The following is a 27611-nucleotide window of genomic DNA, read 5'->3' as shown; positions in this document are numbered from 1 at the left end:
TAGTAAAATCCCCCCAAAAGAGGAGAGAATCTAGGAAAAATGAGAGGTGGACCCAGTTAACTAACAGCCACGTCAGCCACATAAGCATTATTTTCTGGTTCTACTTCGACCATTCAGTGACCAAAATGTTTTATTTTTTTATTTAAATATTCTCAGATCCACATGATTAGAAAACGGGCATAACTTAAATAAAGTTGACACCTGTCAAATTAAATAAGCCAAGTAACAGACGTTAACACCCGTCTATTTTTTTTTTTTCTTTTTCTAGTTCATCGTCCTTTTCAGAACCTAGAATTCTAAAGAGGGCAAAGCACATAGTTTTATAGTACATAGTATAAGTCTTTTTCTTTTTGTTGCTAAACACATAGGATGAGTTCAACTTCAAATGTAAATAAAGGGTTTAATGGAGAAAATCGCCTTTTATGCAAGAGATCTTGTGAGATTGTGCATGAGAAAATCCAAGAGTTTTGTTCATGATAATATGATGCGCACGAACCAGCCCCTTTGTCATTCTTTGCTTGATTTTGATTATACCTCTAAGAGTTTGGGTGTGAGAATCTTAATAGCCACCTGGGTTCTTCTCAGATTGTGCGTCTGAGAGATACGAAGCTATAAAACAGAAAAGAAACGGTGTTAACGTCTAGACAGGTGTCAAAAAAATTAAAAGGTAAGGTACCTAAGCAACCGTGCCTAAAAGGTAAGGTACGTATTTAAGTTTGGCCCTTAAAAAAAAAAAAAAAAAAAGCTGTCTTTCTCATTATTCTACGTAGCTTAAGTTCATTGCAATTTTCTCTTCTCTCTGAGAATTCCAAATTTTCTCAGTCTCAGCAATGGCTTCAACAGCCACAGAAAGCCTTTCAAAACTCGACCTCAATGCTGATTTCGCCCCCTCTGCTCCTAATCTGCAGCACAACCTTCACCTTCTCACCCCTCAACAGGTCCCTTTTCACTCCTCTCTCTCTCTCTCTCTCTCTCTCTCTCTCTCTATTTGTGTGTGTTTGTGTAAAAACATGTAAATTTTGCAAAAAGTTTCCACCTTTATATGTATAATGGAGTACAATTTTGGTGGGAGTGTTTTATTTGATTTGTTTATCGAATTTTTGGGATGGTGGTGGTGTGGCAGATTGAGCTGGCGAAGATATTGCTAGAGACAGGGCAGACCCATTTGTTTGAGCATTGGGCTGAGCCTGGTGTTGAAGATGATGAAAAAAAAGCTTTCTTTGATCAGGTATCGTCTTTTTCTTTTTTTTTTTTTTTGGTTTGGGAATTTAGATTATCTGAAGATTTAGATTTTCACATGGATTTTTTTTTTTTGGTTGGGGATCTATATATAAAATCTGTGAATTGTTTTAGGATTGAGAATGAATTTGTAGAGTGAGATTGGGGAGTTCCTGGCTCATAATATGGGGTTTTGGTTTCTTTTATATTGTAATGGATTTGAAGCGAATTTTAAATGTATACACGGCAAGAGCTCAACTAGAACCTTCTGGTGTTTCCAACGGAACTATTGGGTTCAAACTCTTCTCTTCACAATTATAATAATTGAATTATCAAAAGAAAAAATGTAACTCCAGTTCATGTAAAACGATGTTAAATAAGGGGCAGAACCACATAGAAGGTTGGGGGGCCAGAGCCCTCCCAAAATTCTCAAATAATAGATTTTTACACCTAAATTTACCTAACATTTTTGAAAGATATATGATGCCCCCCTCCCTCCCCAATTCTTAAAATTCTAGTTCCACATAAGAGAAAGATCATATGGGATTTGATTTGCAAACTAATCTGGCTTTGAAGAAACAGAATTGGGTCGAGTTGCACAATAAAATGAAAAAAAAAAAAAATGTTGTTGTCGGATGTGACTGGGATTTAGAACTTTGAAGAGTTAGTGTGCAGTGAAAATCTATGCAGATGGTATGTTAAATAATGTGGTTGGCAGATTCTCTTAATGACATTGAGCACATACTTTTCTTTTTTGGGCACAAATTCCTATATTTTTATTAGGCCTAAGGTACTCCATTTTTTTTTTTTAATTATGATTTATCGATTATTGAACATAAGTTACATTACTTGAAATGGCATAAGTGAGTTGGTTTGAATTAAATTTGATAAGCCACAATTAAGGAGACAAATTTTTGTTACTGTTTTACAGATTGAGATTAAACATGCCAGCATGTTTTATTGCTCATTTAAATGTCCCACAGATAATTAAAAAAAAAAAAAAATCTTTTGTTTATATATATATATATATATAATTTTGGGTGCATGTATATATTTCTCAATGAAATGAAAAATGAATTTTGATTTAGTAACACCAATGCCTTGTGGATGAGTTAAGTGAGTGAGGACCTTCTTTTTCCTCCTTAAAAAGAGCTTGTGTTTTCATCCTGCTCCTTTTTCCATTTAAGTTCTGTTTTTGGTTTCTGTACTGGCCCTTAACAATGGTCATTGTTTGAGTGGTCTTGGGCATGGGGATTTACTAATAGTAACTCCATGGCTGAGTTTTTGGTTTTATTAAAAAAAACAAAAACCTCCATGATTGAGCTTTTAAAATCATTGTCTTTTTGTGCATAACCTTTGTAATTCTTTCACCTCCTTTGTGTTTACTACTTTACTTCAATGTACATGAAGTAGTCTTTTTCAATAAAATGATTATATACTTATAAAAAATAAATAAACTGGATCTTAACAATGGCTCTTCATGTGCTTGATTAATTCTAAATTAGCTATTTGTCTTTCCATTTCTTCTTCTAATTGCAATCTTATTTCAGGTGGCTCGGCTTGATTCAAGCTATCCTGGGGGTTTGGCATCTTATATTAAAACTGCCAGAGAACTCTTGTCAGATTCAAAAGCAGGAAAGAACCCTTTTGATGGCTTCACACCTTCCGTAAGTGAATATAGATCTCATGCTTATAAATTCATGAATGAGGCCTTCAATCTAAACTGGCACAAAAACCTAGCATAAATGCAGCATACTATTTGCACAGAGACATGCAAACACATGCAAGTTTGACTTTGTAATAAATGGAAAATTCTATAATATCAAATTCCACTTTAGTGCTCTCATCTAATTGAAATATTAATCATTTGGTATGTGTAAATCTGTACACCCTGCCACCTGAGCATTTTCTGTTGTCACTCAGAAGCATCCAGTGTGCTTCTTAAAGACCTCGGGTTTGAAGGTACCTAGTCCAAAACACAAGTGCTACAGGTGTGCATGGGAATTTAAGAAGTTCATGTTCCTTCTATGTGACATGTGCGGTATACTGTGTCATCTAGTAGTTTTAAAACATAACGACTTGGTTCCATGGAGTACTTGTCTAAGTGTATGTTTGGACCAGAAATATTCCAGCCACCTTCTCTCTCCTCTCCCTGCTCCATCTACTTCCATCCAAACATAGGGTAATGTCGGTTTTGTTACTGTTTAGAATTATGGCAATATTGATTCTAAAAAAAAAGAATTATGTTTATGTTACTTCTCTATTAGGACAGATGGTGTGTTCTGGAGGAGACCTATTAATTTCTTTTGAATTTTTTTGATTCGTCAAAAACAAAGTGATACATAAGCTTTATAATTATTATTATTATTTCTGACTTAGTTTAGTCAGCTAAACAATGAAAATGTGTAAATACTTGGAGCATCTAAAGTAATCCTATTTGTATGTATGAGTTCTTTTTGTTTGGGCAATACATACATCCTCAATCTTGACCCCTTGTACTTCATCTATACAAATATGGTTCAGATATTCAGTAAGAAGTACTGAGCCCACAATTCCCTATTGTTTAACAGATTAATAAAACTTGATCATTGTACTTTTCTTTCCTGATTTGTGGCCCCATAGTACATCCCCAATGTGCTTGGTTTGGCACTTTTTCTATTATTAATAATATTCTTACGTTACTTATCAAAAAAAAAAAGATATATGAGTAAATAATTTTGCAGGTTCCAAAAGGTGAAGTTTTGACTTATGGTGACAACAACTTTATCAACTTTGAGGACATGGGCGTCAAGGAAGCCCGAAAAGCCGCATTTGTTCTTGTTGCAGGAGGGCTTGGGGAACGTCTGGGATACAATGGAATAAAGGTAACTGCAATATAATTGTTATGGTACTTCTTTTAGATCTTTTTTTTTCCTTGTGTTTCTCTTGTATACCTCCTGTTGACTTGGATTCGCGTCATTTTGTTTTAATAAAATTTTCTGTTATTCATGCAAAAATTAGTTCTTTTGACTTCTAAATTATTTTATTACTTATAAAATAAAATGGAATAAAGGTAACAACTCCTTGGTTATATTTAGTTCTTTGGTGGATTTTAATGTTTTTAATTTCATCAATCTGGACAACCAACATAATTTTATACCATTGGGGTCAGCTACATCTATTTTGTCCTTGTTGGCTTAACACTTAACCATCAATTTCGTCTTCTTCTAGCCCTGAATTGTCCTTTTATACCCCATTTTTTTTCCTTTTTTTTTTGGTGTCTTTGAAGTTTAAATTGAATTGAATCTCCTAGTAGATTGTCACTTGGTATAAATTCTCTAGGTCATATTTTGTTGCTTGATTTTCTCCCATTTTGCCCCCAATTTTAAGCAATTTAAAACTTCTTACTATTGCATTTCTTGTTGTATCCTCATTGGTATGCACATGTTTCTTGACCCAATATCCCCTGGCTGGAAGTAATTTATGTCTGGCATATGGTCATTTTAATTATTTATGTTCAAATTTCATTGCTCATATGGGTCTGTTTGTGTGTAATTGATCCCATTATTAGATTAGTAGATGCATGTGAACTTACATGAACACTAGGTCTTATAGTTAATATGACAGGGCAGTTGTACTAGCAGGCTGTTCACTTATTTATCCATATTTTGATTAAAAATGGTTCCAATATCTTCAGCTGATTGTCTTTACCATTTGCAGGTGGCTCTTCCAGCAGAGACCACTGCAGGAACGCTTTTCTTACAGAATTACATTGAGTCTATTCTGGCTCTTCAAGATGCTAGCTGCAGACTCGCACAAGGTTTGTTACCATCCAACAGTTATGTCATGTCATATATAGAAACTGGGGTTAGAATTCTATCTTGGTATTTTTTATTTTTTCAGTTTTTCCTAAATTGCCATGCACCATTTATTATCAATCATTAGTGCAAAACCTTCACAGCAAAAAGATAAACAGAAAATTTAGATACTATGTAAGTGCTGGAAAGAGGACCGATTATCTCTGATGTCATATGTTGGAGTCTTCTAAAACCATATCAGATAAAATTGTAAGATGCCAGTAGGAACAGAACAGGATGTAGTACCATCTCCTTAGGCAGCTTCTGTCATTCTAAATAGTTTCCTCTCTCTCCCAGAGTTTTCTTCTTCTTTTTTAGAGATCCTGTTGACTTCAAAGACTCTGTGTTGCGTCATGTGAGACCAAATAACTTGAAACTTTGAAAAAAAAGTTCAAATGGAAGATACAAATGAACAGTCAATTAGTACTTGAAAATTTGAGGCCAATGAGTATGAGCTCTAGCTCAACTGGCTACACCTTCCCAATGAATGGGCTCTCCACATAATCAAGCACTCATAGAGATGATGCATCAGTAAGACAGGATATTGCAAGAATTGCTAATTATTTTTTAACTAAATCCAATTTTTTAAATAATTAAGTAGAAAATATTGAAGAAAAATGAAAAAAAAAAAAATCCTCACTACTTCAGTTGTCCTGCCCAAAACTCATTTAAGTCACTTGAACCTATTAAACATCTTATACCCAAAGAATCCAGCTAAAGGCCTGCGTGATGCTCTTCCATATACCACAACCCTGGGTTATATCTATATGTTCTGGCCTGCTTAAAGGACCCATATTTTTCCACAATTATTATGCATTAAGTTTCTCCCTCCATAAATTCCTTAGCATCCCTCATCCAGACAAAGGTCATAATTATACTACCTTTTACCTTGTTGAGACCTTCCTCTTATGTGCAAAGGTAGCAACTGCAACCTCATAATTAGATACTCCACTCAACTCACATAAGCTTAATCCCAAAATTTTGGGTTGTGTTTGCACGAATCCTTTATCAACTAACTAGGGTGGGTTGTCTGAATCCTTTATCAATAAATTGCAGTCAGCTGTACATATGTTTCTCCGCCACTCTACCCTATTTGAAGCCATCATCTTGTCATCTTTTTATTTATTACCTCATTCTTCATGACTTCTATCCTGGTCTTAGTTGTCTTTCTCGTCCCTTTCATGGAACTTAAATCAGATCACTTTTCTTCATTAGTGCAACTGTTGATCTCCTTAGCACTTGGCAGACCACCTTGGGCGACTCACCCTCACCATTTCCTTAATAGGTGCCATCTCCACCTCTGAACAGATATCTTTATTCCGTATTTTATCTTTCTTGGTACTTCTATTCATCTATCTAAATGTCTTAAGTAATTGGGCGTCACTTGGTTAATGAAGACTAGTACATGAGGCTGATTATTGCATTAACCTACTTTCTATCTTTTTCTTTTGTGTTTGAAGTAACGTTGCCTTTTGTTTGTAGATGATTGCCAGACAAAGATACCTTTGGTTATAATGACCTCCGATGACACACATGCACGTACCATAGAGCTGTTAGAATCAAATTCTTATTTCGGAATGGAACCTACTCAAGTGAAACTTTTAAAGCAGGTATGTGATGGGCCGTTGAAGTGTTATGGAGAGAGCTTATTGTAGTTGTAAAATGGCCTCATTGAAATGCTAAGTTTCTATTTATTACAGGAAAAAGTTGCATGCTTGGATGATAATGATGCCAGGCTTGCAGTTGACCTACGTAACAAATATAGAATTCAGGTAGCCATCAAATTTAGTGTACTTCATAATTTAGTCATTGACATCAGATTAGAATTTTTTAATAAATTTTAAGGTCTCTGTAATTACTCTAACCTTGAAACCTCATGGTATATGTGTTTACTTAACCTTTTTCTATTTGTGATAGACAAAACCTCATGGCCATGGTGATGTGCACGCACTTCTCTTTTCTAGTGGCCTTCTGAAAGTTTGGTAATTCTCAAAAGCACACCTAGTTTCTGGAATTTGTTATTGTCCATATGAGGTCATCCTTATGCTCACTGTATAATTGTTGCCAAGATCTTTATAGCTCAATTAGCACCTCTTGATGTTTCCAATAGAGATGTCCAGGGTTCAAGTCCCCTCACCCCCAACGGCTGATTTTTTTAAAAAAAAAAAAAAAAAAAAAATATTAAGTAGAAAATATTGAAGAAAAATGAAAAAAAAAAAAAAAAAAAAAAATCCTCACTACTTCAGTTGTCCTGCCCAAAACTCATTTAAGTCACTTGAACCTATCAAACATCTTATACCCAAAGAATCCAACTAAAGGCCTGCGTGATGCTTTTCCATATACCACAACCCTGGGTTATATCTATGTGTTCTGGCCTGCTTAAAGGACCCATATTTTTCCACAATTATTATGCATTAAGTTTCCCCCTCCATAAATTCCTTAGCATATCTCTCTAATTAGGCAGTTCATCCAGACAAAGGTCACATAAGCTTAATCCCAAAATTTTGGGTTGGGTTTGCACGAATCCTTTATCAACTAACTAGGGTGGGTTGTCTGAATCCTTTATTAACAAATTGGAGTCAGCTGTACATATGTTTTTCCGCCACTCTACCCTATTTGAAGCCATCATCTTGTCATCTTTTTATTTATTACCTCATTCTTCATGACTTCTATCCTGGTCTTAGTTGTCTTTCTCGTCCCTTTCATGGGAACTTAAATCAGATCACTTTTTTTCATTAGTGCAACTATTGATTTCCTTAGCACTTAGCAGACCACCTTGGGCGACTCACCCTCACCTTTTCCTTAATAGGTGCCATCTCCACCTCTGAACAGATATCTTTATTCCGTATTTTATCTTTCTTGGTACTTCTATTCATCTATCTAAATGTCTTAAGTAATTGGGCGTCACTTGGTTAATGAAGACTAGTACATGAGGCTGATTATTGCATTAACCTACTTTGTATCTTTTTCTTTTGTGTTTGAAGTAACGTTGCCTTTTGTTTGTAGATGATTGCCAGACAAAGATACCTTTGGTTATAATGACCTCCGATGACACACATGCACGTACCATAGAGCTGTTAGAATCAAATTCTTATTTCGGAATGGAACCTACTCAAGTGAAACTTTTAAAGCAGGTATGTGATGGGCCGTTGAAGCGTTATGGAGAAAGCTTATTGTAGTTGTAAAATGGCCTCATTGAAATGCTAAGTTTCTATTTATTACAGGAAAAAGTTGCATGCTTGGATGATAATGATGCCAGGCTTGCAGTTGACCTACGTAACAGATATAGAATTCAGGTAGCCATCAAATTTAGTGTACTTCATAATTTAGTCATTGACATCAGATTAGAATTTTTTAATAAATTTTAAGGTCTCTGTAATTACTCTAACCTTGGAACCTCATGGTATATGTGTTTACTTAACCTTTTTCTATTTGTGATAGACAAAACCTCATGGCCATGGTGATGTGCACGCTCTTCTCTTTTCTAGTGGCATTCTGAAAGTTTGGTAATTCTCAAAAGCACACCTAGTTTCTGGAATTTGTTATTGTCCATGTGAGTTCATCCTTATGCTCACTGTATAACTGTTGCCAAGAGCTTTGTAGCTCAATTAGCACCTCTTGATGTTTCCAACGGAGACGTCCAGGGTTCAAGTCCCCTCACCCCCAGTGGTTGATTTATAAAAAAAAGAAAAAGAAAAAAGAAAAAAAGCCCACTGTATAATTGTCACTGCTCATCTTGGTCTACTTGTTTGATTACAACTATGGGCTCTTAATTAATTGATCTCGTGTGAGTGTGCTCTCACATGCATCTAATACTGGTTGGAACACTTAAAAATATTTGAACTTCTAGCAGATTGAAAGCCACTACGTAATAGTAAACTATAGCTAATATCTACATCTTTGTTTCGTAAACAATCATAATGATTTATGCCTCACAGTTATCTCCTGTTAACATTATTTTTGTGCGCCTATCTGAAGTGTAAATTGATAGGTTTACAATCCTTTTATCAATTGGAAGTTTAATAGCCTAAGGTTACCTTCAGAATTTTAGTACTGTATACAGTGAAAGTGTCCCGTAATGTGGTTTGATTTCAAATTTGGCATTGTAATATGCACTTTCATGATTGTAATAGTGGTTCATGATTATTTCAGGCATGATGCTGGATTGAGATGGGTTCTGTTCTTCCAAGATACAAATGGACTTCTCTTCAAGGTTGGTTGTTTCAATATTTCGTTCTTTAATCCAAGTATGTCTTATTATTTATAGCTTGATTATAAGACCAAAGCACTGATCATTGTTTACTTGTTTGTGTAGGCAATTCCAGCTGCTCTGGGTGTAAGTGCTACCAGACAATACCATGTTAACTCTCTTGCTGTTCCACGCAAAGCAAAAGAAGCTATTGGAGGAATTACCAAACTTACTCATGCTGATGGTATTTTGCTATTTTATTGAACGCATGTTTCCCTTGTTTGTTCATTACTGTCAACTTGCATCATTACTGTCTTTGCCCCGATGTTATTTGCATGGATTAGACTGTAGTAACAAAGCTATAGTTACTGACCCATCATTCAATAACATGAATGAAGACTCAAAAGTCATGTCTTATATATATGTTTGCATTATCAATAAGACAATTGCTGTGTCCTGACACTTAATGAAAAGGAGGCCCGGGGAGTGAGAGAAGGATAGGTAATAGAGAATATGTCACTGAAGAGATGTTGAAAATCCTTGAAACTTGTAATTCATTTGTTCAATGCCTTCTTCCTTGTGTTGCAGGGGAAGATAAAAATTGTCATATCAGTCTAGATTCTTACCAGTTCTACAACTTTGTTACTGTGCTTAATTCTTTGTATAAAACATTGTATATTCTTGTGAAACTTACATTTATTGTGGCATCCATGTAGACAATACCGTTCCTATTCCAGTCTTTAATCATTCACCAATAAAATTGTTCCAGGGAGGACAATGGTGATCAATGTGGAATACAATCAGCTCGACCCTCTGCTTAGAGCAACTGGAAATCCCAATGGAGATGTTAATTGTGAGACTGGCTATTCTCCTTTCCCAGGAAATATAAATCAAGTAATCTTCTTCAAGAAATTCATAATCTTGCCCCATTAAAAGGGATGTTTGTCCCTTATAATCTTCTTTTTTTTTTTCTTTTTTTTTTTTCTTTTTTTTTTTTTTTGCTTTAATTTATTGGATTTGGCATTTTCTTGTTTGTCCCTTATAATCTTCTTTTTTTTTTTCTTTTTTTTTTTTCTTTTTTTTTTTTTTTGCTTTAATTTATTGGATTTGGCATTTTCAACTTTAATATGAGTTCTGCTGAGTTTACTGGAAAATTCACTGATATTTTCAGCTGCTAATGAAAATCTCATTATAAGTTTTCAGAATTTCCCTCACCACATTAGCAGGCAACTGAATGGGGGTGGATATATCCAGTAAAGACTTCTGTATATAACTAATACAATGTATCATATTCATAAATTTGGTTACCTGAGCATAAAAATTGAGAACTAGTGTGTTATTTCATAAATTTGGTTACCAAAGTGTAAAAGCTGAGAACTAGAGTGGAAATTGGTAGAGAGTAGTGTCTCATGTATTCCCTTCTTCCAATCTCTCTCTCAATCTCTCTCATGGATGTTTAAAGACATTTACAATTTCATTACCCCGCATGCTGGGATCTATGTAGCCATGGAGTAATGTCATCACAACACAATGATAACAAAAAAATTATTAAAAAAAGGAGGTTAAATATAATTTTACTTGGATTTTTTGATAAATTTACCAATCCTAACAACATCAATTCTTTCTTTTTAAATGAAAATTGATAAATTACTATTGTACTAAAAGCTTAAGCCATTAGAAAATGATAAATTTAATCATTTAAGCATTGTTCTAACACCTTCCCTCGCTCATGGGCTTAGACTCTCTTTTGTAAGTGAGACCTAACACGTGGGATTTTTAACTTTTTAATGGAAGGTAGATTGGAGACATGATTTGAACTCAAGACTACATCCTCTATTAGCAAATCACAAATCTAATCATTTAACATTATTCTAATAAATATTACCAAAGGTATCATTGAATTAGCATAAGATTACAATATCATATATCTTGTTTTCAGTATTTGATTCAGATTTTGATATACTGCACATCTATTTAAAGGAACTGTTGTATGCTTAGGCTTGACTTGTTTGTCTCTTTTTTTTCCCAGTTGATTTTCGAACTTGGTCCTTACATTGACGAACTCACAAAAACGGGAGGTGCTATAAAGGAGTTTGTTAATCCAAAGTAAGTCTTCTGTACTTGCTACCTTAGAGCTTCTAATTTATCTACGTGGTTTTTCTACTATGTTTAAGTGCTTTCAGTTATAAATCTCTAAAAAAAATATAAATGCTTTTTTATCTTTTGACTTGGTTTATTTGTGAAAATTTCCCAACCCCAATACATCACACCTCACCAGTAGAACAATGTGGGCTTTAGAAATTGTACTGAAATAGAAAGAGTGACAATAATTCATCTGACTGATTGGTTAACTGGGTTAATCACATCTTACATTTATTAAATTATAAATTTTCTAGTTTCTTGTTTTACCCTCTAGCATTGGAGAAATGTCATTCTTTCTTGATTTCTTTTATGCTCACAGAAATGTATAGGGATTAAAGCAGTTATACTTTAGTGGAACACTATGTAGGAAGCTGCTTAAATTTCGGACTCCCTGGCAGGCCATATCTAACTTAGATTCAGCATGTCTGTTTATTCATTTTGGGAAATTGTTAAAAAATCATCTTCTCTAAGCATACCAAATATCATATCAATACATCTCCAATAGCTATTCGATCCAATAACTTCCATATTTATATAAATAATCTTCAATTTGCAGCAGTATATAGATAGGATACCTACCGATCTCTGGTTGACTTGATTTTTAGCAAGCATAATGGGCATTGAGAGAACATGAATTACCAAAATGATCTTGCTTGGTGTCAACAGACTCCTATAATCTTTGTGTGTGTGTGTGTGTGTGTGTGTGTGTGTGTGTGTAATGTTGCAAATACATACTAGTTCTACCTTTTGCTTATCATTAAATCCTATATTCTATGGTATCTTACTGCAGATACAAAGATGCTAGCAAAACTTCATTTAAATCCTCGACAAGACTAGAATGTATGATGCAAGACTATCCAAAAACTTTGCCTCCATCAGCAAGAGTTGGATTTACGGTAATTTATTCTTTCTTGAGTGAATAAGTGGATTTTCAGCAAGTTGAAACCACTTACAATCTGACACATTTTTCGTTAAATTTGATTGCTTAGATGTTTAGATGGATTTGGTGTTTTGCCCTCTTATAATAGCACTTCACATTATTTTGTGATGGCGTATGCTATAAAGGCATTGCCACTATTGTGGCACTCACTGTTTACTCAATAGTTATTCTGCGATGATTAGGTGATGGATGCATGGCTTGCTTATGCACCTGTGAAGAACAACCCTGAGGATGCTGCTAAGGTAAGAATATTGTATAAATATTTTGTTTGTTAGAATGCTATTCTGGAGGGTTTTCTAAAAAAAATGAAACTTCTTTTTTGACGAAGACAAGTTATATTCGGATCTGACGGTTTATTAAATAATTTTTATATTTTATAAAAGTTTGATACAATGCATTTCCTTGATTGATGGCATGGGGATTTTATGATGTTGGAACTAATTAAAATTCATGCCATAGTATAAGACAGACTACCCCCTTTTTTCTATGACTACTTTTACGTACGTTTATATGGCCAATATATGCTCCTCCATACAAGAGATCCTCAATTATCAAGTGGTAAACACAATGTGATGGTTTTGTTAAAGAAGATATTCAGAAGTTTTGCCTCATTTTATGCATATTTGTGGTCAGTAACGCACTTCCATTGTTGAAACAATTGTTTGAACCATCCTGGAAATTGTATCATCCATATTAGATATTTGTACCTATACATAGATTGCCTGATATAGTGTTATGATTAATTCACTTAATATTCCCAAATTAACCAGTGTGTGATCTACTATCGTGTTATCAAGTGCCTCCAAAGATGTTAGATGTTTTTTAAGTCCCTGTTTAGCTACACTTATTTTGTTTATTTGTTTAGATATAAGTTCTTAAAGCCTCACTTTTTTCTAGGTACAACTATACTTTTACAGAACTTATTTTCAGGCCTGTTAGTCTCTTTGGTAGTGTTTACAAAAATTTTGCTAGGTTTTGGAAAATAGGTTCACACAGGTGTTAGAAAAGGTAATTTCCAGCTCTCAAAATGCTTTTGTGGGGTTCAAGGGAAACCTAGTTCAGCACCTCTTGTGGTGCTTGGGCAGTGGGTTCATACTCTACTGCCCAGCACTTTTTTGGGGTGGCATTGGAGATGAACACAAATTCCATTTGATAAATTATGATAGTGTGTGATGATGTTGTGCAAGGCGTCTATTGAAAAACATAAGAAATGGACAGAACAAAATTGGTCATTCTCAACTAGAGGTGATGGTGCCAGAATTCATTTTTGGAAGGATCAGTGGATTGGTAAGTTCAAGGACAAGTACCCTGAGTTGTACAGACCTGCTAGAGGCAGAGATGCTCTTGTAATAGAAAATATGGAAAGGGCTTAATGGAAAACTTCATTGGAATATCGATTTATTAGAGAAGCTTAGGATTGGGAGGTAGAATTGTTGGATTACTTTATAATGTGTTGTATGTAGTTAATGTTGACCAAGAGGGAGATGATAGAATGCTGTGGCTTCTGTCAACTAAGTATGGATTCCAAGTTAAAAGCTTTTATAGGGTACTAAGATCTGGAGGTGAGGGGGTTGCCTCTTTCCATGGAGGAGAGCATTTGGAAGGTTAGAGCTCCACTTAAAGTTACTTCCTACACTTGGATTGCTGTGTTTGGTAAAATCCTAATGACGGGTAATTTGCGAAAAACGGGGGGTAATAATTGTGGATTGGTATTGTATGTGTAAATCCAATGGGGAGTACGTGGATCATCTTCACTGATATTGTTCGTCATCAGAATGGTCATTTGTGGATGGCTGCCCCCACATTGCTTGATATGGTGTTTATGGAGGGAGCGGAACAAGTAGAGTTTCAAAGATACAGAGAAAACTATGCCTGATCTCAAATTATTTTTCTAAAGAACTTTGTTGGATTGGATGCTTGTTCTTGATTTGATAGATTTATGTAATTGATTGATTGTATGGTCCCTAGTTGTATACTCCCTACATACTTGGGCGACTCTTTTTTTTTATATCAATAAATTTTTATTTACTTATAAAAAATAAAAAATCGTCACTGATATTGTTTTGTCTCTTTGGAGTTGTGGGATCTACTCTTATGATGTCTAATTCAGTTACAGCTATGTTGGCCTCTTGGAAGGTGAATTTGGGCAAAACTCAATAGTGGTGAAATTTGAATGGTAGCTTCATTATGCCTAATCTGGTGTTACTTTTGAGTGAAGGGAGTCACCAGTGCCACCTATCAAGTTTGCTTTTCTCAAGACTTTGGATGAGTAGACATAAAATTCCATTCAATTCTCCACTTTTCGTTTCATGGACTTCTCAAATGATTATTGTTCAGAATTAATTTATTTGTTCTTCAAATTTGTTATTGTTTTCTTTTTTCCTCTCTTTGTATACACCCCATGAATTAGAATAGCGCTTCTTTTTGTGATTTTTTAATAAAAATTTATTACTTATATGTAAAATGGTGAAAAAGTACACAAAACCACTGTGATTTCTCCATAAATCAAGGAATCTCCCCCTGGAAGTTTTCAGTATAACATGTAACCTCCTGGTAGCTCAAGCCGATCTATTAACAGAAAACAATTGACAATGAAACTGAATAACCCACTCATGTTACTTGTTATGGATAGATATATCTGTTTTTTTTTTTTATTACTCATTCATACTTATGCATGCATTTCCCTTTTTTTTGGTAGCTCCATGCCGCCTCCATCCAGAAACCTTGGTCTGTCAATATTGAAAGTATTTGTTTACCTTTATTTTATTTTTTTGCGCAAGACTATTATTTGAATGGTTTAAGTGTTTAGCAATTCCGTATCCTTTATCTTCTTTTCTTAACTAGGTTTAAATGTGAACTTGGGTTTAAGTTCAGTTTGATTTTATTTCTTATCATCTACTTAAATTTTTTAATTGAAGGTACCAAAAGGAAATCCATATCATAGTGCAACTTCAGGAGAAATGGCCATCTATCGTGCAAACAGCCTTATTCTTAGAAAGGTAAGTAATATCATAATTTATTATCGAGTGTTACGAATCATGGTGCTGACTGATGACACTTGCCATTGTACCACCGTGTTAACTTTATGTGTAAACTCTAGTAGATGTGAAATGTGAGTAGTTCAGTTGTTGGTAAACAGGACTGCCTGAAAAATAATGCAACATAATCTACACAAATCTAGAGTGCTTGTAGATTTTGAACCCCTCTCTCTCTCTCTCTCTCTCTGTTTGAATTATGGGGGTTCTTTTTGTCTGTCTACTAGGTTGGTGTCCAAGTTGCCGATCCTGTAGTACAGGTGTTCAATGGGCAAGAGGTAGAAGTGTGGCCTCGTATTACATGGAAGCCAAAATGGGGTCTTACGTTTGCAGAAATCAAAAGAAAAGTTTGTGGAAGTAGCACCATTTCTCAGAGGTCAACCATGGTCATTAAGGGCCGTAATGTCTTTCTTGAGGATCTCTCCGTGGATGGAGCTCTACTCATTGATGCTGTTGATGATGCAGAGGTAAGTTAAGACAATCTGATAGCAAAGATGGTTAGAAAATTGCGAATAGACCCAGCTTGCCCATGTAGCGAAATTTAATGTTCTCTTTATTTTTTTCTTCCTTGACAGGTTTCTGGTTGCATGCTACTTTTCTTTTACCTTGTGAACATACATTTGTTTTACATGTTCCAAGTTATACCCTTCAAAAAGTCTCTTTATTATCATGAGTGTAGCAAATATAGCCTAATTAGTGTTATTTTCCTAAATTTGTAATTAGTGCTCTTTCTAAACACACACGCGCGTGCACACACACACACACACATGTTATATATATATATATATATATATATTAGGCCTAAATGCAAAAACACCCCTTGGGGTTTGATTTAGTAGCAAAAACATCCCCCGAGATTTCAATTTTTCCTTATAACTCCCTAAGGTTACCATATCTGCCAAATTGATCCCTAGGACCAATTTCCATTACTCTAATGGATGGAGAAATTACATGATCATCATGTGATTAGTGACATGAATCAGTTGGTGGATCCTCTTAATGTAGTCATGTCTTTTTTTCATCCATAAAAACTAACGGAATTTAGTCTTAGGGGTCAATTTGTTGGATGTGGAAACCTTAGGGAGTTATACTGAAGAATAAAAACTGAGGTGTTTTTGCAACCGACTCAAACCAAAGGGGATGTTTTTTGCATTTTAACCCTGTTTTCCTTAATCAAAAACATCATCTCAGAAACTATCTGTATATATCCTTTTCATTACTGTTTACCACCTGTTCATTTTGTTTATTTTCCACTGTTGGTGTCACTTGTGTTGGTTATTTAAATTTGTTTTACTTTGTTAACTGTGTCAATCCTTTTTTCGGGGGTATTTGAAATGATTACGTCTTAGACCTCTGATTATGCAATTTTTTTTTTTGATGATTTTACCTTTTTAAACAGGTAAAAGTACGAGGTTCTGTACAAAACAAAGGTTGGACGCTTGAAAATATTGATTATAAAGATGCTTCAGTGCCAGAGGAACTAAGGATCAGGGGTTTCAAAATCAACAAAATAGAGCAGCTTGAAAAGAATTACTGTGAATCTGGAAACTTCACCTTGGAACCCTGAAGGTTAACCAGAGAATTTTATCATATCATGTATTCCTGCCTCTAGCCAAAAATAATTTCCTTTATGATAATCTTTCTTTTATGACTTAATTAATAGCTAAAGTTTGATGTGAAAATTCTTTTGGCAAATAATGAGATCTGAGCTCTCTGTCAAAAAATTTTGTAGAATTTTTTTTACATATCTTTGTATTTTTTTTCTTGTTCAAGACAGAGTAATTAAAAAAAATGATTGTCCCTCATATAAGAATAAAAAGGTTTGTGCTGAGTTCTGTAAACACATTGGTATTTAATTAATACTGTGAATGCAAGTGCTCAGTCAAGTTTGTAAACGCGTTAGCATTTAATTAATACTGTGATTGCAAGCTTCTCTCTCTCTCTCTCTCTCTCTCTCTCTATATGCGTTTGCAAGGAAAATTTTGTGTTACATTTTTCAAGAAGTAACATAAATTTCCAATGACTTTTTTTTTTTTTTTGGTTATAACTTATTTCCAACAATGAAAATAAAATTTACTTTATTTAAGATGTTGCTCTGAATTGTACTTGCACAATTTGTGTGATAAATGGAGCTTACTGATGTTTCGCTGGATGATGCTCTCTTGGGTAATGTACAAGTGTGCTTCTGGAAAAATTAAGTTAAAATATCTCAAGTGCGGTACATTAGGTCCTTAATTAAACTTATACACCTGATTACACAAACCAATAAAATACCCCCAAAAAAAAATGTTATCTTTATTTATTACTTCAATACAATTATATGTTTGAGTTTAATTGATAAACTAAATATATTACATCTAAGTCTAAGGTATTGTTATACATAAAGTAATTGCCCATTTCGTATAATTCCATCAATAGGCATGCCTTGAAGTTCCCAAAACAAAGCGGTATTGCATTTTTCAGCTTTCAAATAGATACAAAATTGGTATGAAATACCCCATAATGCCATCATTTATGGATGATATATATTTGTTGCAAGAAGAATGGAGAGGGGAAGGAAAGTAAAAGAAAGGAAGGATTAGAAAGTCATGGTGATATTCCTTTGTATTCTCATTTGAGATTCCCAAATGCCCCCAAAAAAAAAAAAATATTTATATATATATATATATTTTTTTTTTGGGGGGGGGTGTGGGGAAGGGGAGTTTGTGAATGAAAATTTTCTTCATCTAATTATCTGGAATTACAAGAAAAATTAATGATTTTTTATGCGAGTCAAATAATATAAAATGTTTTCTAGTTCATTTTTCAGTGTTACAAGTTACAATAGAACATAAGAAAACAAGTTTGTTCTTTAAAAAAAATGTTTAGAAAATGTATTTCGTTGAAACAACCGGAATGTAAGTATAAAATTTGGATGCTAACTATGATCTGTTGCATGGTCGAATCCCCTGAACAAAATACACAAAAGGCTTCACAAATTTCTGACCATATATATTTGAAATTTTTGTCAAATGCAGCTTCTCGGTTTTTGCTATGGGGTAATTCTGCGGCAATTACCTTAGCCAATTGCTAACTTTTTCCGGTGTCCAAGTTTTGACTCACAAGTCACAACTAAAGTGTCTGGCTTCTTATCTTCACTGCGATAATGGCTCTTCATGCTAGTGAAAGGCTGCTATCTACAGTTACAGACCACCATTATCAATTTGCTTCTTCTTCTTCTTTTTTCTTCTTTTCCTTCTTTGTTTGACTTTATTTACTAGAATGAACTGAAACTCTTGTTTCTTAAAGGAATACAAATTCTTTGTACCACATTTTGTGTTTCACTTTATTTTCCACTAATTACTGGCTTGTTTGGAAGTTTAGAGAGGGAGGAGAGTAGAGGGGAGTAGAGGGGAGGGGAGTAGTGAGGAGGAGAGTAGAAGAAAATGATTCCCCTCACCTTGTTTGGATGTTTTTAAAATTAGTAAGGGGAAGGGAGTAATTAGCCCTTCCCCTTGTGTAATTTTGTTAATATAATAAGGGTAAATTAGGTAATTTACTTAGTTAATAGTTTATGTACTCTATTCTCCCTCCAAATCTCTCCAATTTGGGGAATTAAAAATGGGGGCTAGAGGGAGTTGAAACCCCTCCAAACCCCTCCCCCTCCTTCCTTAAAAAACTTCCAAACAAGGTAATTAGATTACTCTCCCTCCCTCTACTCTACTCCCCTCCTTTTAAACATCCAAACAGGCCATACAACTTGTCATATGTTTATTTTTTTTCCATTTTAAATTCTTCTTAAGATATTTTCCAAAAGAAATAAATAAAAGAATAGCATATATAGAAACAAAACAAAATTAAGAACTGCCCATGCTTGGAGGTTGAAGAACCTGACAAAGGATCAAATAGACAGGAACCAATATCGACAAATATTAAGGTGCTGACTAGAAGTATGGATCTCATTTTGAAATAACAAGGCCGTGGGGGATAGAGATTATTACTTTTCATCGTTTACTAAGAATTGAGATATCTTTAGTTGACGAGCAATTTATTTATTTATTTAAGTGTATATGTGTGTGAAGCTCTCTCCTGGAGACTTGAACCCCGACCATTACTCCCCACACCTTACAAATACTTATACTTGTGGAATGATCATCACACTAAAGGTGTGCAGTAGTATGAGTAAGTGTTATTATGTTCTTCAGAATTACAATTGAGATGGTACTCTAAATTAATAAAAGAAGTCATTTATTACGAAAATCTAATTTATTTTCATATAACCTTTTAAATATTTGTAAAAGTTTTATATTAGTGTGTTTGACATCAGCTTATAAGTTTAGTTTTTATTTTTTATGTACAGTTTTTTAAAACCTTAATTTTTCTTGTTTTTTTCACTTTTTCAAAAAATTTTAAGATATAAGTATACTTTAATACAGTTTCAGCAAAATACTCAATAAGCTATTTTCAAACAAACACCTAGGTGACTAGTTTTCGTTGGCTTATAGTGTTTGGAATTAAAGTGAAATCAATGAAAAAGAAAAACGGAAAATTAGAGTAAACTAAGACATGATCACATGAGTTCATCCTATTCCTTAAGAGGATATTTGACCCTTCTTGGTTGTATATGTTAGATTATTTCTTTTACTATATTCTAATTTAGTAACATGTATTATTTAAAGTATAATTTTGTAGGATGTACAAAATAATAATAACTAATTTGAGATATCAATGAATTAAATAATTTTATATTTTATTTTATTTGAGAGTATATGTTTTCATTTTTTTTTCCACATATTTTCAAACAAATCAATAAAACATAGTTTAATTGATATGTTTTTTTTCCAACATGTATAATTGACATTAAGATCTAATCATCCAAATCATTGAAAATTTATTAGTGAATAAATTTTAAAAAAAAAAATCATATAAAACATGAAAATGTCAATATTTATCTAAAGCGTAAAAAATTAATTTGATAATTGTGTTGTTAACTGTCAAACGTTTAAAACATTAAAAAAATATTCAGTTAAAAATCTATGTCGCAAAAATACTCTACAATTCAAGATCTAGACTTTTTGCAACAAGAGCAAATGGGTTGAATTTGCAACTACCACCAGCTTACAAGTTACACAAAACTATAGCTCTTTCTCATAAGTTAAAGGATAATATCAAATCATATACCTACCACAACTTTCCAATAAAAATTTCCTCTAACAATCTTGACGGACCCATGATTTGGAACCAGTCTGATACGCAAACTCTCTGTTTAATGTTTATACCTGCCAGTAGAAATCTATATTGTCCAATTGAATCCTATTAAGATAGACAAAAGAGAAATTTCGTGGACATTATAGATGGAAAATTTATTAGAAGACCTGTGTACGTGTTCAAAACCTTATCTATAACATTCTCCACAAACTCTTAGAGGCTGTTTGGTACATAATTTCAAACACATGTTTTTAGTTTTCAAACAATATTACATGTATTTCCACACACTTTTTCACCCGCATGTATTTCAAAAAAACTGAAAACAGTTATTTAAACACACATACCAAACAAACCCTAAATTTCCCATCGTATAAAAAGTAGAATATTAGATAAAAACTCGTAGGCATACAGTTTTCTAGAACCTAAAAAAGGGGAATGAATCAACACATATGTGATCAAAAGTCTATTTTAGCAGACTCCCATTAAGTTTCTTGCTAGCTTCCTTGAGAGTCCGTACAATTTGGTACGAATAGTACAATAAAAAAGGACTAGTCTTTAGAAATTGGCCTATATATACCCCATTAACCTTAGCACCATTTGCAACTCTAACAATTAAACACCATATTCTCTCATTCATATATACCCTATATGGTGACTTTGTCAGCATGTCTCTCATCCAAACCAACGATTTGCAAAGGATATTTGAGAAGCTTGACAAGAATGGAGATGGCTTAGTGAGTCTCGAGGAGCTAAATTGGCTTCTTGGAAAAATAGGAGTCCAAATAAGCCTAGACGAGCTCGAATCACTAGTGGGAAAATCAAGCCTCGACTTGAATGAATTCTTCTCATTTTATGGTTCCATATCATCAAAGCAAAGCAATACTAGTAGAAGCACTAGCAACGAAGTTGTGGTAGTAGAAGAAGAGGAGGAAGAGAATGAAGAGAGCGACCTTGTTAAGGCATTCGAAGTGTTTGATTTGAATGGTGATGGGTTCATTTCTTGTGATGAGCTTCAAAAGGTGTTGTCAAGGCTTGGGCTTTGGGATGAGAATAGTGGCAAGGATTGTAGAGTTATGATTCACGTTTATGACACCAACTTGGATGGGCTGCTTGATTTTGAGGAATTCAAGAACATGATGTTTCTTAGTATTTCTTGATTCACATTCATTTTTGTGGAATTTTTCTACTATAGCTATAGCTATTTCCGCGTAAAGAGAAAGGCGAATTTGATTGTGTTGGTCAACTTAGAAATATTAATTGGTCCAATTTGCTATTTTCATCTTTACTTTATACTTTATTAATTATCATATTATTTTTTATGAGTTAGCGTGATCATTATTGAAAAAAAAAAAAAAAAAATACAGATCATTATTGTTACTGCATGAATCATGGTTTGTACCATTTCAATTATACAGATACCACCTGTCTAAGTCTAAATGAAAAGTGCATTATTGTTAATAATCATGATTTAGAGCTTCCCTTGTTGGACAAATGTAAACCAATTAATTAAACCTAATGAAAAGTCAAGTCAATGCTGCAAAAGAACCAAGGAATGTTCCAGTATTCTCCATTTTGTCAATTTGCTACTAATATATTACCCCATCCATACGCCACTTTTCGCATATCTTCTTCATGTGCCAAGTCCATAATCAAAGTCTTATACAAGTCTTTTGGCCCGAGTCAGAAACTATGAAATAATGAAACTCCATTTGGTCTTCTTTTTTATTTTTTGAGAGAGAGAGAAAATAGGTAGAGCCCACAGTTGATTCTTTTTAATTTGCAACCTGCATGAGATCATGGAAAGAACTAAGAACTTTTGCGCATGACATGAGTAAGCATTAGCATCGACATGCAATGCAATTTCTACTCACAAACAAGATTATTTAGCTGCTTCATATATATTCTATTACCTATCTCTTTTCACTTCCATTTTTCACGTGCTTCCCAATATCATAAGAGTAAATGCTTGGCAACAATTAACAAACTTACAATTTGCCTATTAGTATATGCTATATACTAATAGTATATACCTTCTTTTTTTTTTCATTCATCAAAAAGTATATATGTATATTCCCAAATAAGTAATGATTAGCATTGTGCACCCAAAAAAAAATTGTAGAACTCAGTAAGTGTACGCACTAGAAGGGTCTCAACTTTGCTATGTGACAATATATATATCAACACGGCGAGGGCAGACCGGCGTGAGAACTGAGAACTGATGAAGGGTAATTTGGTAATTGATCTCACCTAACGGATATATATATCAAATGCCCAGTCCAGTTTTTACAAAATGGACCGAAAATGTCCATAACTGAAACGCACATTTCCTTCACAAATATAAAACGCAACTTTTGTCAAAAAGTTGCGTTTTATAATAACCAAACGCTGAACTTGGGCTGGCTTTTTAAAAAAACCAACTTTTGGACTCAAAACGCCCAAACAAACGGGCACGAAATAATAACCACAAAATTCGCCCCAGATTTCTTGTCCACAATCCACATATCTGAGAGCAACTTTGATTCCGTCCTTTTTTTCTTCTTTTTTTGGAAGAATGAAATAGATTATTAGATGAAACAAATCTTAAGTCTTTGCCCAATATAAAAAAACAGACGAGTAATGAATACTCCAATTACAGTAGATGACCCTATTAACTAACAAATTCTTAAACAGGTGTTACTCTTTTTTTTTTTTTTTTTTTTTTTTCCTAACAAATTCTTAACTTTGTTAATTCCATTCCATCCTAGTTTTTGGGAAATATTTTATACTTTTCGTAATTAACAATCTTGTTCTTGTTTAAAAAAAAAAAAAAAAATCTTGTTGGTGCCTTGGTGGTCTTCCAAACTACTTCTATTTCTTTCTCTTTTTTTTAGGTATTATTTAATTAGAGAAGTTATTGACAAGCAAATTTTTATGAGGGTGAATTTTGAAAAGATTGCTAATTTAATTTAGTCAAAAACAATAAATACAATAATTAAGAAGAGATACACTTCCAGGAAAACTCACAAGAGTTTCACCTATTCCCTATGACTTTGGTAAAGTCTTTCACAGGATCAGATCGCCCTGCAACAATATTTTTCAGCCCATTGCTTTGAATTCTATGGGACATATTTTTCTTTTTTATTTTCTTGTAATTTTAATATATTTTTCTGAGCCACTTCCCCTTCCACTAGTTCTAATGTCCAAATAGTGTGTCAGCTACAGGGGAAACTATAGGTAAGAGTGGTTACAGATGTTGGTAGAAATGGATGGTTTGGAAAATTTTCATTTTTCTTTCATTTATAATAGATACATAGAATTTAAATATTTGTTTCACGATAACTACTCTTTTCATAAATTAAGGTATCATTGAATTACTTTCCAGTGTAGGTGGTTTCGAACTCATTGATTTGAAGTTATAACCTCCATTTCAAGATGATTTTATCATCTGACTATATAAGTTTGTTTTTAGTATTAGTGGGGTACAAATACAAGTTCCTTATTCGATAACATTTGAAAATTCTTTTTACATATCAAGTATCTTCAACTCTGCATTTCATAGTGGACCATTTGATTTGATAGTAAAATTATGTTAAGACTTGTACGCCAATGCCTATAGACTATAGTGTGTTGCTGCGAAATTCCCATTGATTAATCCAAGGTGCAAAATCGTGTTTTGGTTTAAGTCTTTGTCATTTTTAATGTATAAAGTCAATTTGTTGATTTACTTGATGAAAAAATTAAAATGGGATAAGTACATATAATTTAATTATGTTTTAATACCTACCGAATTGGTTGCAACATTTCAACCAGGCAATATTCAAGTCACGTGTCACTCAACTTAATTTAATTTAATTAACCAAGGCTTGATTCTCCCTTACCTCAGCTCATGCCACTCAACTTAAGAGTTCTTTTAGCATTTTGAGTCCCCACCCATATGACTATAATAATTATTATTTGTGTTAGAAAAATTGTTTGTTTTATACATGTATGTAATAACGGATATAAGTATTGGAGGAAACTAAATAGATTGTCCCAAATGATGCCAATCTATTTAGTTTCTTTCAATCCTCATATACGATATTGACATTATCAATTTGCTTATTCACTTATTCAATGAGATTTGGAAAGTTGATACAAACGAATGTAATGTTGGACATGAGATATTGGAGAAAACTAAATAGATTGTCCCAAATGATGCAAATCTATTTAATTTCCTTCAACCCTCATATAGGACCTTGACATTATCAATTTGCTTATTCACTCATTCAATGAGGTTTGGAAAGTTGATACATATGAATGTAATGTTGGACATGAGATATTGGAGGAAACTAAACAAATTGTCCCAAATGATGCCAATTTATTTAATTTCCTGCAATCCTCATATATGACCTTGACATTATCAATTTGCTTATTCACTCATTCAATGAGACTTGAAAAGTTGATACATACGAACGTAATATTGGACATGAGATATTGGAGGAAAGTAAATGGAATGCAGCCAACAATGCTAATCCATTCAGTTGCCTCCAATTCTCCCATACAACATTGACACTTAAAATTCTTTACTCACTCTAAGAGATCAAGGTAAAACTAGTAGAGCAAATATTTGCTTTATTGATGGTACAAGCTGGTGCTCAAGCTGCTATTTATGGACCATCCAACACGCAATTCACAAGAGTGAAGGAGAGTTCATGCAGTCTACATGAACTGCATGACTTTCATGTTAAGTGTTAACAAACAATTATAAGTCTCTCTATACAATTTAAAGACAGGAAGTTCAAATCTTCATAAATAGCATGACCTACAATCGTACAAGTAGTTAGGCTCTCTCTCTCAATTAGAATTGACTGGAGCATACAAAGCCTTTTTTTTAAAAAAATTGGTGGGCCAACATTGGGTTAACAAGTTTAGGCCCAAAATATTTTGGGTTAAATTAGGGCTCTCCATGTTCGAGTCATTCCGGCTCATATTGGTTCTTATTAAACTAAAACCCTATTGGAAAACTATAAACCCTAAACACACGCAGAACACAAAGAACCAAATACCACTAACGGTAATTTTCCTCTTATTTGCTCATTTTTGCTTCTTCTTCTTTTTTCCTTTTTTTTCTCTCTCTAATTCTCTTGCTTCTGTTACATAGTTCTTAAAATTCTAAATTAAATTTCTAAAATTTATTTAATTTTGATTTTAATTCTGGAATTAGCTGTGGCTGGGTCTTCAAAAACCCTAGCCTTTTGCTTTTGTAATTGTTCTTGATTATGCTAAATGTTTTATTTTATTTTTTGAAAATTCAATCAGGAAGATCTGAAGCTTGGGCTGAATTTGTGAAATTCAAGGTTTGTGGAAGCCATGGCTCGTGTCCGAAATGTAAGTGACAGTATTGTTATGTTTGGTTTTTTATTTTTACTATACACTGTTTGGTTACTGAGAAAATGAAAGAAAGGAAAAGAAATGAATTGTGGGTTTTATTTGTTTTTCATTCGGAGGTGGGAAAATTTTGTAGTGTGAGAAGCTAAGTCAAATCCAATGGGCTGTAGCTCAATTGGCACCTCCTCCTTTTGCCTTAGGAGTTTTGTTTACTTGATTTTTTCTGTTTCTGATGTGTTTCTCTTGTTTTATTTTCTGAGGAATCAAATGGGGTTCTAGTTATTGAGCCAAAAAAGAAGAGTTTGCATGATTTTGTTTTGTTTGATTTAAACAGAAGAAGAAGAAGGTGTTTATGAAGCCAGTTGTGAAGAAGAATCAACCTAGTGTGGATCATATCACAGGCAATAAGATTCCTAAGAGCTTTGTGTTTTCGAGAGGGAAGTTGCCTGGTCCTCTTAGGCAACTTCAAATGGACTTGAGAAAGTTGATGCTTCCCCATACTGCTCTCAATCTTAAGGTAAAAATTATTTATTATCTGCTTTTCCTCCCTCTGTGTGTTTGTCTCCTAAAGTGCCTTTTTTTTGTAACATGAGATTGATGGAAATACACATAATGTGTTGGTGGGTTTGTGTGTCCTTGTCTCCTAAAAATTTTTTTGTGGTAATATGGGATTGATGGAAGTATGCCTAATGTGAGGACGATTTTTAAGAGTGTAAAATAATTATACTACACAAAAAGGATTGCAACATTTTTGCCACCACCGCATCTCTTTGGTGCGATGGTCACTCTACAAGTATAAGTGTTGGTGGGGTGCGGAGGGCAAGGACTGGGGTTCAAGTCTTCAGGAGGGAGCTTCACACACATATACACTTAGATTAGACTAGAATAAATTTCTATCTTGTATAAAAAAAGAAACATTTTTGCCACAACCTTAGAATTCTTGTTTAGAGAAGATTTCTTCACTTCTTTTTAAGACTTGTGTATTAGGAGTTGGAAAGAAGTGGTTTGTAGCATATGAATGGTGTTTTCATCATAATATGTATTGAGGAGTTTAGAAAGGAATTTAATTATGCCAGGTAGATCATGTATTTAATTGGGTATATCTTAATTCTTGCAAACTGTGATTTCCCCTGTATTTATTTTTGATAAATGTGATTCCCACTGTGATGTGTTCAGTTACAGCAATAGGCTAACTTTAGATTGGAAGTGAATTCTCCACTGCCTATGTGCTGCATTCATCTATATCAGTCCTAATGTTTTGCTATAATTTTTTTTTTTTGGTAATCCTAATTTATTATGCCAAAACTTTTGAATTAATTGTTTATATATTTAATATTGCAGGAGAAGAAACGGAATAATCTCAAAGACTTCTTGAATGTTGCTGGGCCTATGGGTGTAACACATTTCCTCATATTGTCAAAAACTGCAACTGCACCCTTCCTGAGGGTTGGAAGGACTCCACAAGGCCCAACTCTCACATTTAAAATAAATGAATACTCATTGGCAGTTGATATTGCACAATCTCAATTGCGTCCTATTGGTGAAGTTAGTGCCTTCCCTCCTGGAAATCTAACTGTAATGTAAGGATCTCAGAATATCATACCTTTACATAATCCGGACCGGTCCTTATATAGGGTACTTTAGGGCGGTTATTTGGTTCAATAACTTCCCCCAGATTCGTGGAATCCGGATGTAACTTCTTTAACGGTCATAACCGC

The 27611-nt window shown here is 33.8% G+C and overlaps 3 protein-coding genes across 6 annotated transcripts; all 3 read left to right on the top strand.

Moving 5' to 3' along the window:
* Positions 1 to 282: 282 nt before the first annotated feature.
* Positions 283 to 17255, top strand: LOC111984090 (UDP-sugar pyrophosphorylase). 4 transcript variants are annotated; one of them, XM_065771216.1, is made up of 18 exons: positions 283 to 667; positions 823 to 938; positions 1124 to 1228; positions 2769 to 2885; positions 3942 to 4082; positions 4918 to 5017; positions 6537 to 6664; positions 6755 to 6826; positions 6972 to 7036; positions 9207 to 9267; positions 9370 to 9487; positions 10013 to 10137; positions 11273 to 11349; positions 12176 to 12281; positions 12508 to 12567; positions 15244 to 15324; positions 15588 to 15827; positions 16760 to 17255. In XM_065771216.1, the coding sequence occupies exons 2-18, from the start codon at positions 831 to 833 to the stop codon at positions 16925 to 16927; spliced, it is 1872 nt and encodes a 623-aa protein (XP_065627288.1). In that variant the 5' UTR covers positions 283 to 667; positions 823 to 830; the 3' UTR covers positions 16928 to 17255. The 4 variants fall into 4 exon arrangements, with proteins under 4 accessions (XP_065627288.1, XP_065627281.1, XP_065627270.1 ...); XM_065771209.1 differs by having other exon boundaries at positions 283 to 697; XM_065771198.1 differs by having other exon boundaries at positions 283 to 702.
* A 3884-nt stretch (positions 17256 to 21139) lies between these two features.
* On the top strand, positions 21140 to 21866 carry LOC111999233 (probable calcium-binding protein CML44). The gene has a single exon (XM_024031354.2). The coding sequence runs from the start codon at positions 21213 to 21215 to the stop codon at positions 21702 to 21704; it is 492 nt and encodes a 163-aa protein (XP_023887122.1). The 5' UTR covers positions 21140 to 21212; the 3' UTR covers positions 21705 to 21866.
* Positions 21867 to 25451: 3585 nt separating this feature from the next.
* On the top strand, positions 25452 to 27477 carry LOC136066280 (peter Pan-like protein). Its single transcript, XM_065770325.1, has 4 exons — positions 25452 to 25579; positions 25825 to 25893; positions 26228 to 26410; positions 27235 to 27477. Exons 2-4 carry the CDS (start codon positions 25876 to 25878, stop codon positions 27475 to 27477), a joined length of 444 nt encoding a protein of 147 aa, XP_065626397.1. The 5' UTR covers positions 25452 to 25579; positions 25825 to 25875.
* The last annotated feature ends 134 nt before the right edge of the window (positions 27478 to 27611 follow it).

This window comes from Quercus suber, unplaced genomic scaffold (assembly GCF_002906115.3).
Source record: "Quercus suber isolate HL8 unplaced genomic scaffold, Cork oak 2.0 scaffold_4, whole genome shotgun sequence".
NCBI classification, from domain to species: Eukaryota; Viridiplantae; Streptophyta; class Magnoliopsida; order Fagales; family Fagaceae; genus Quercus; species Quercus suber.
This window is presented reverse-complemented; position numbering and strand designations above follow the sequence as displayed.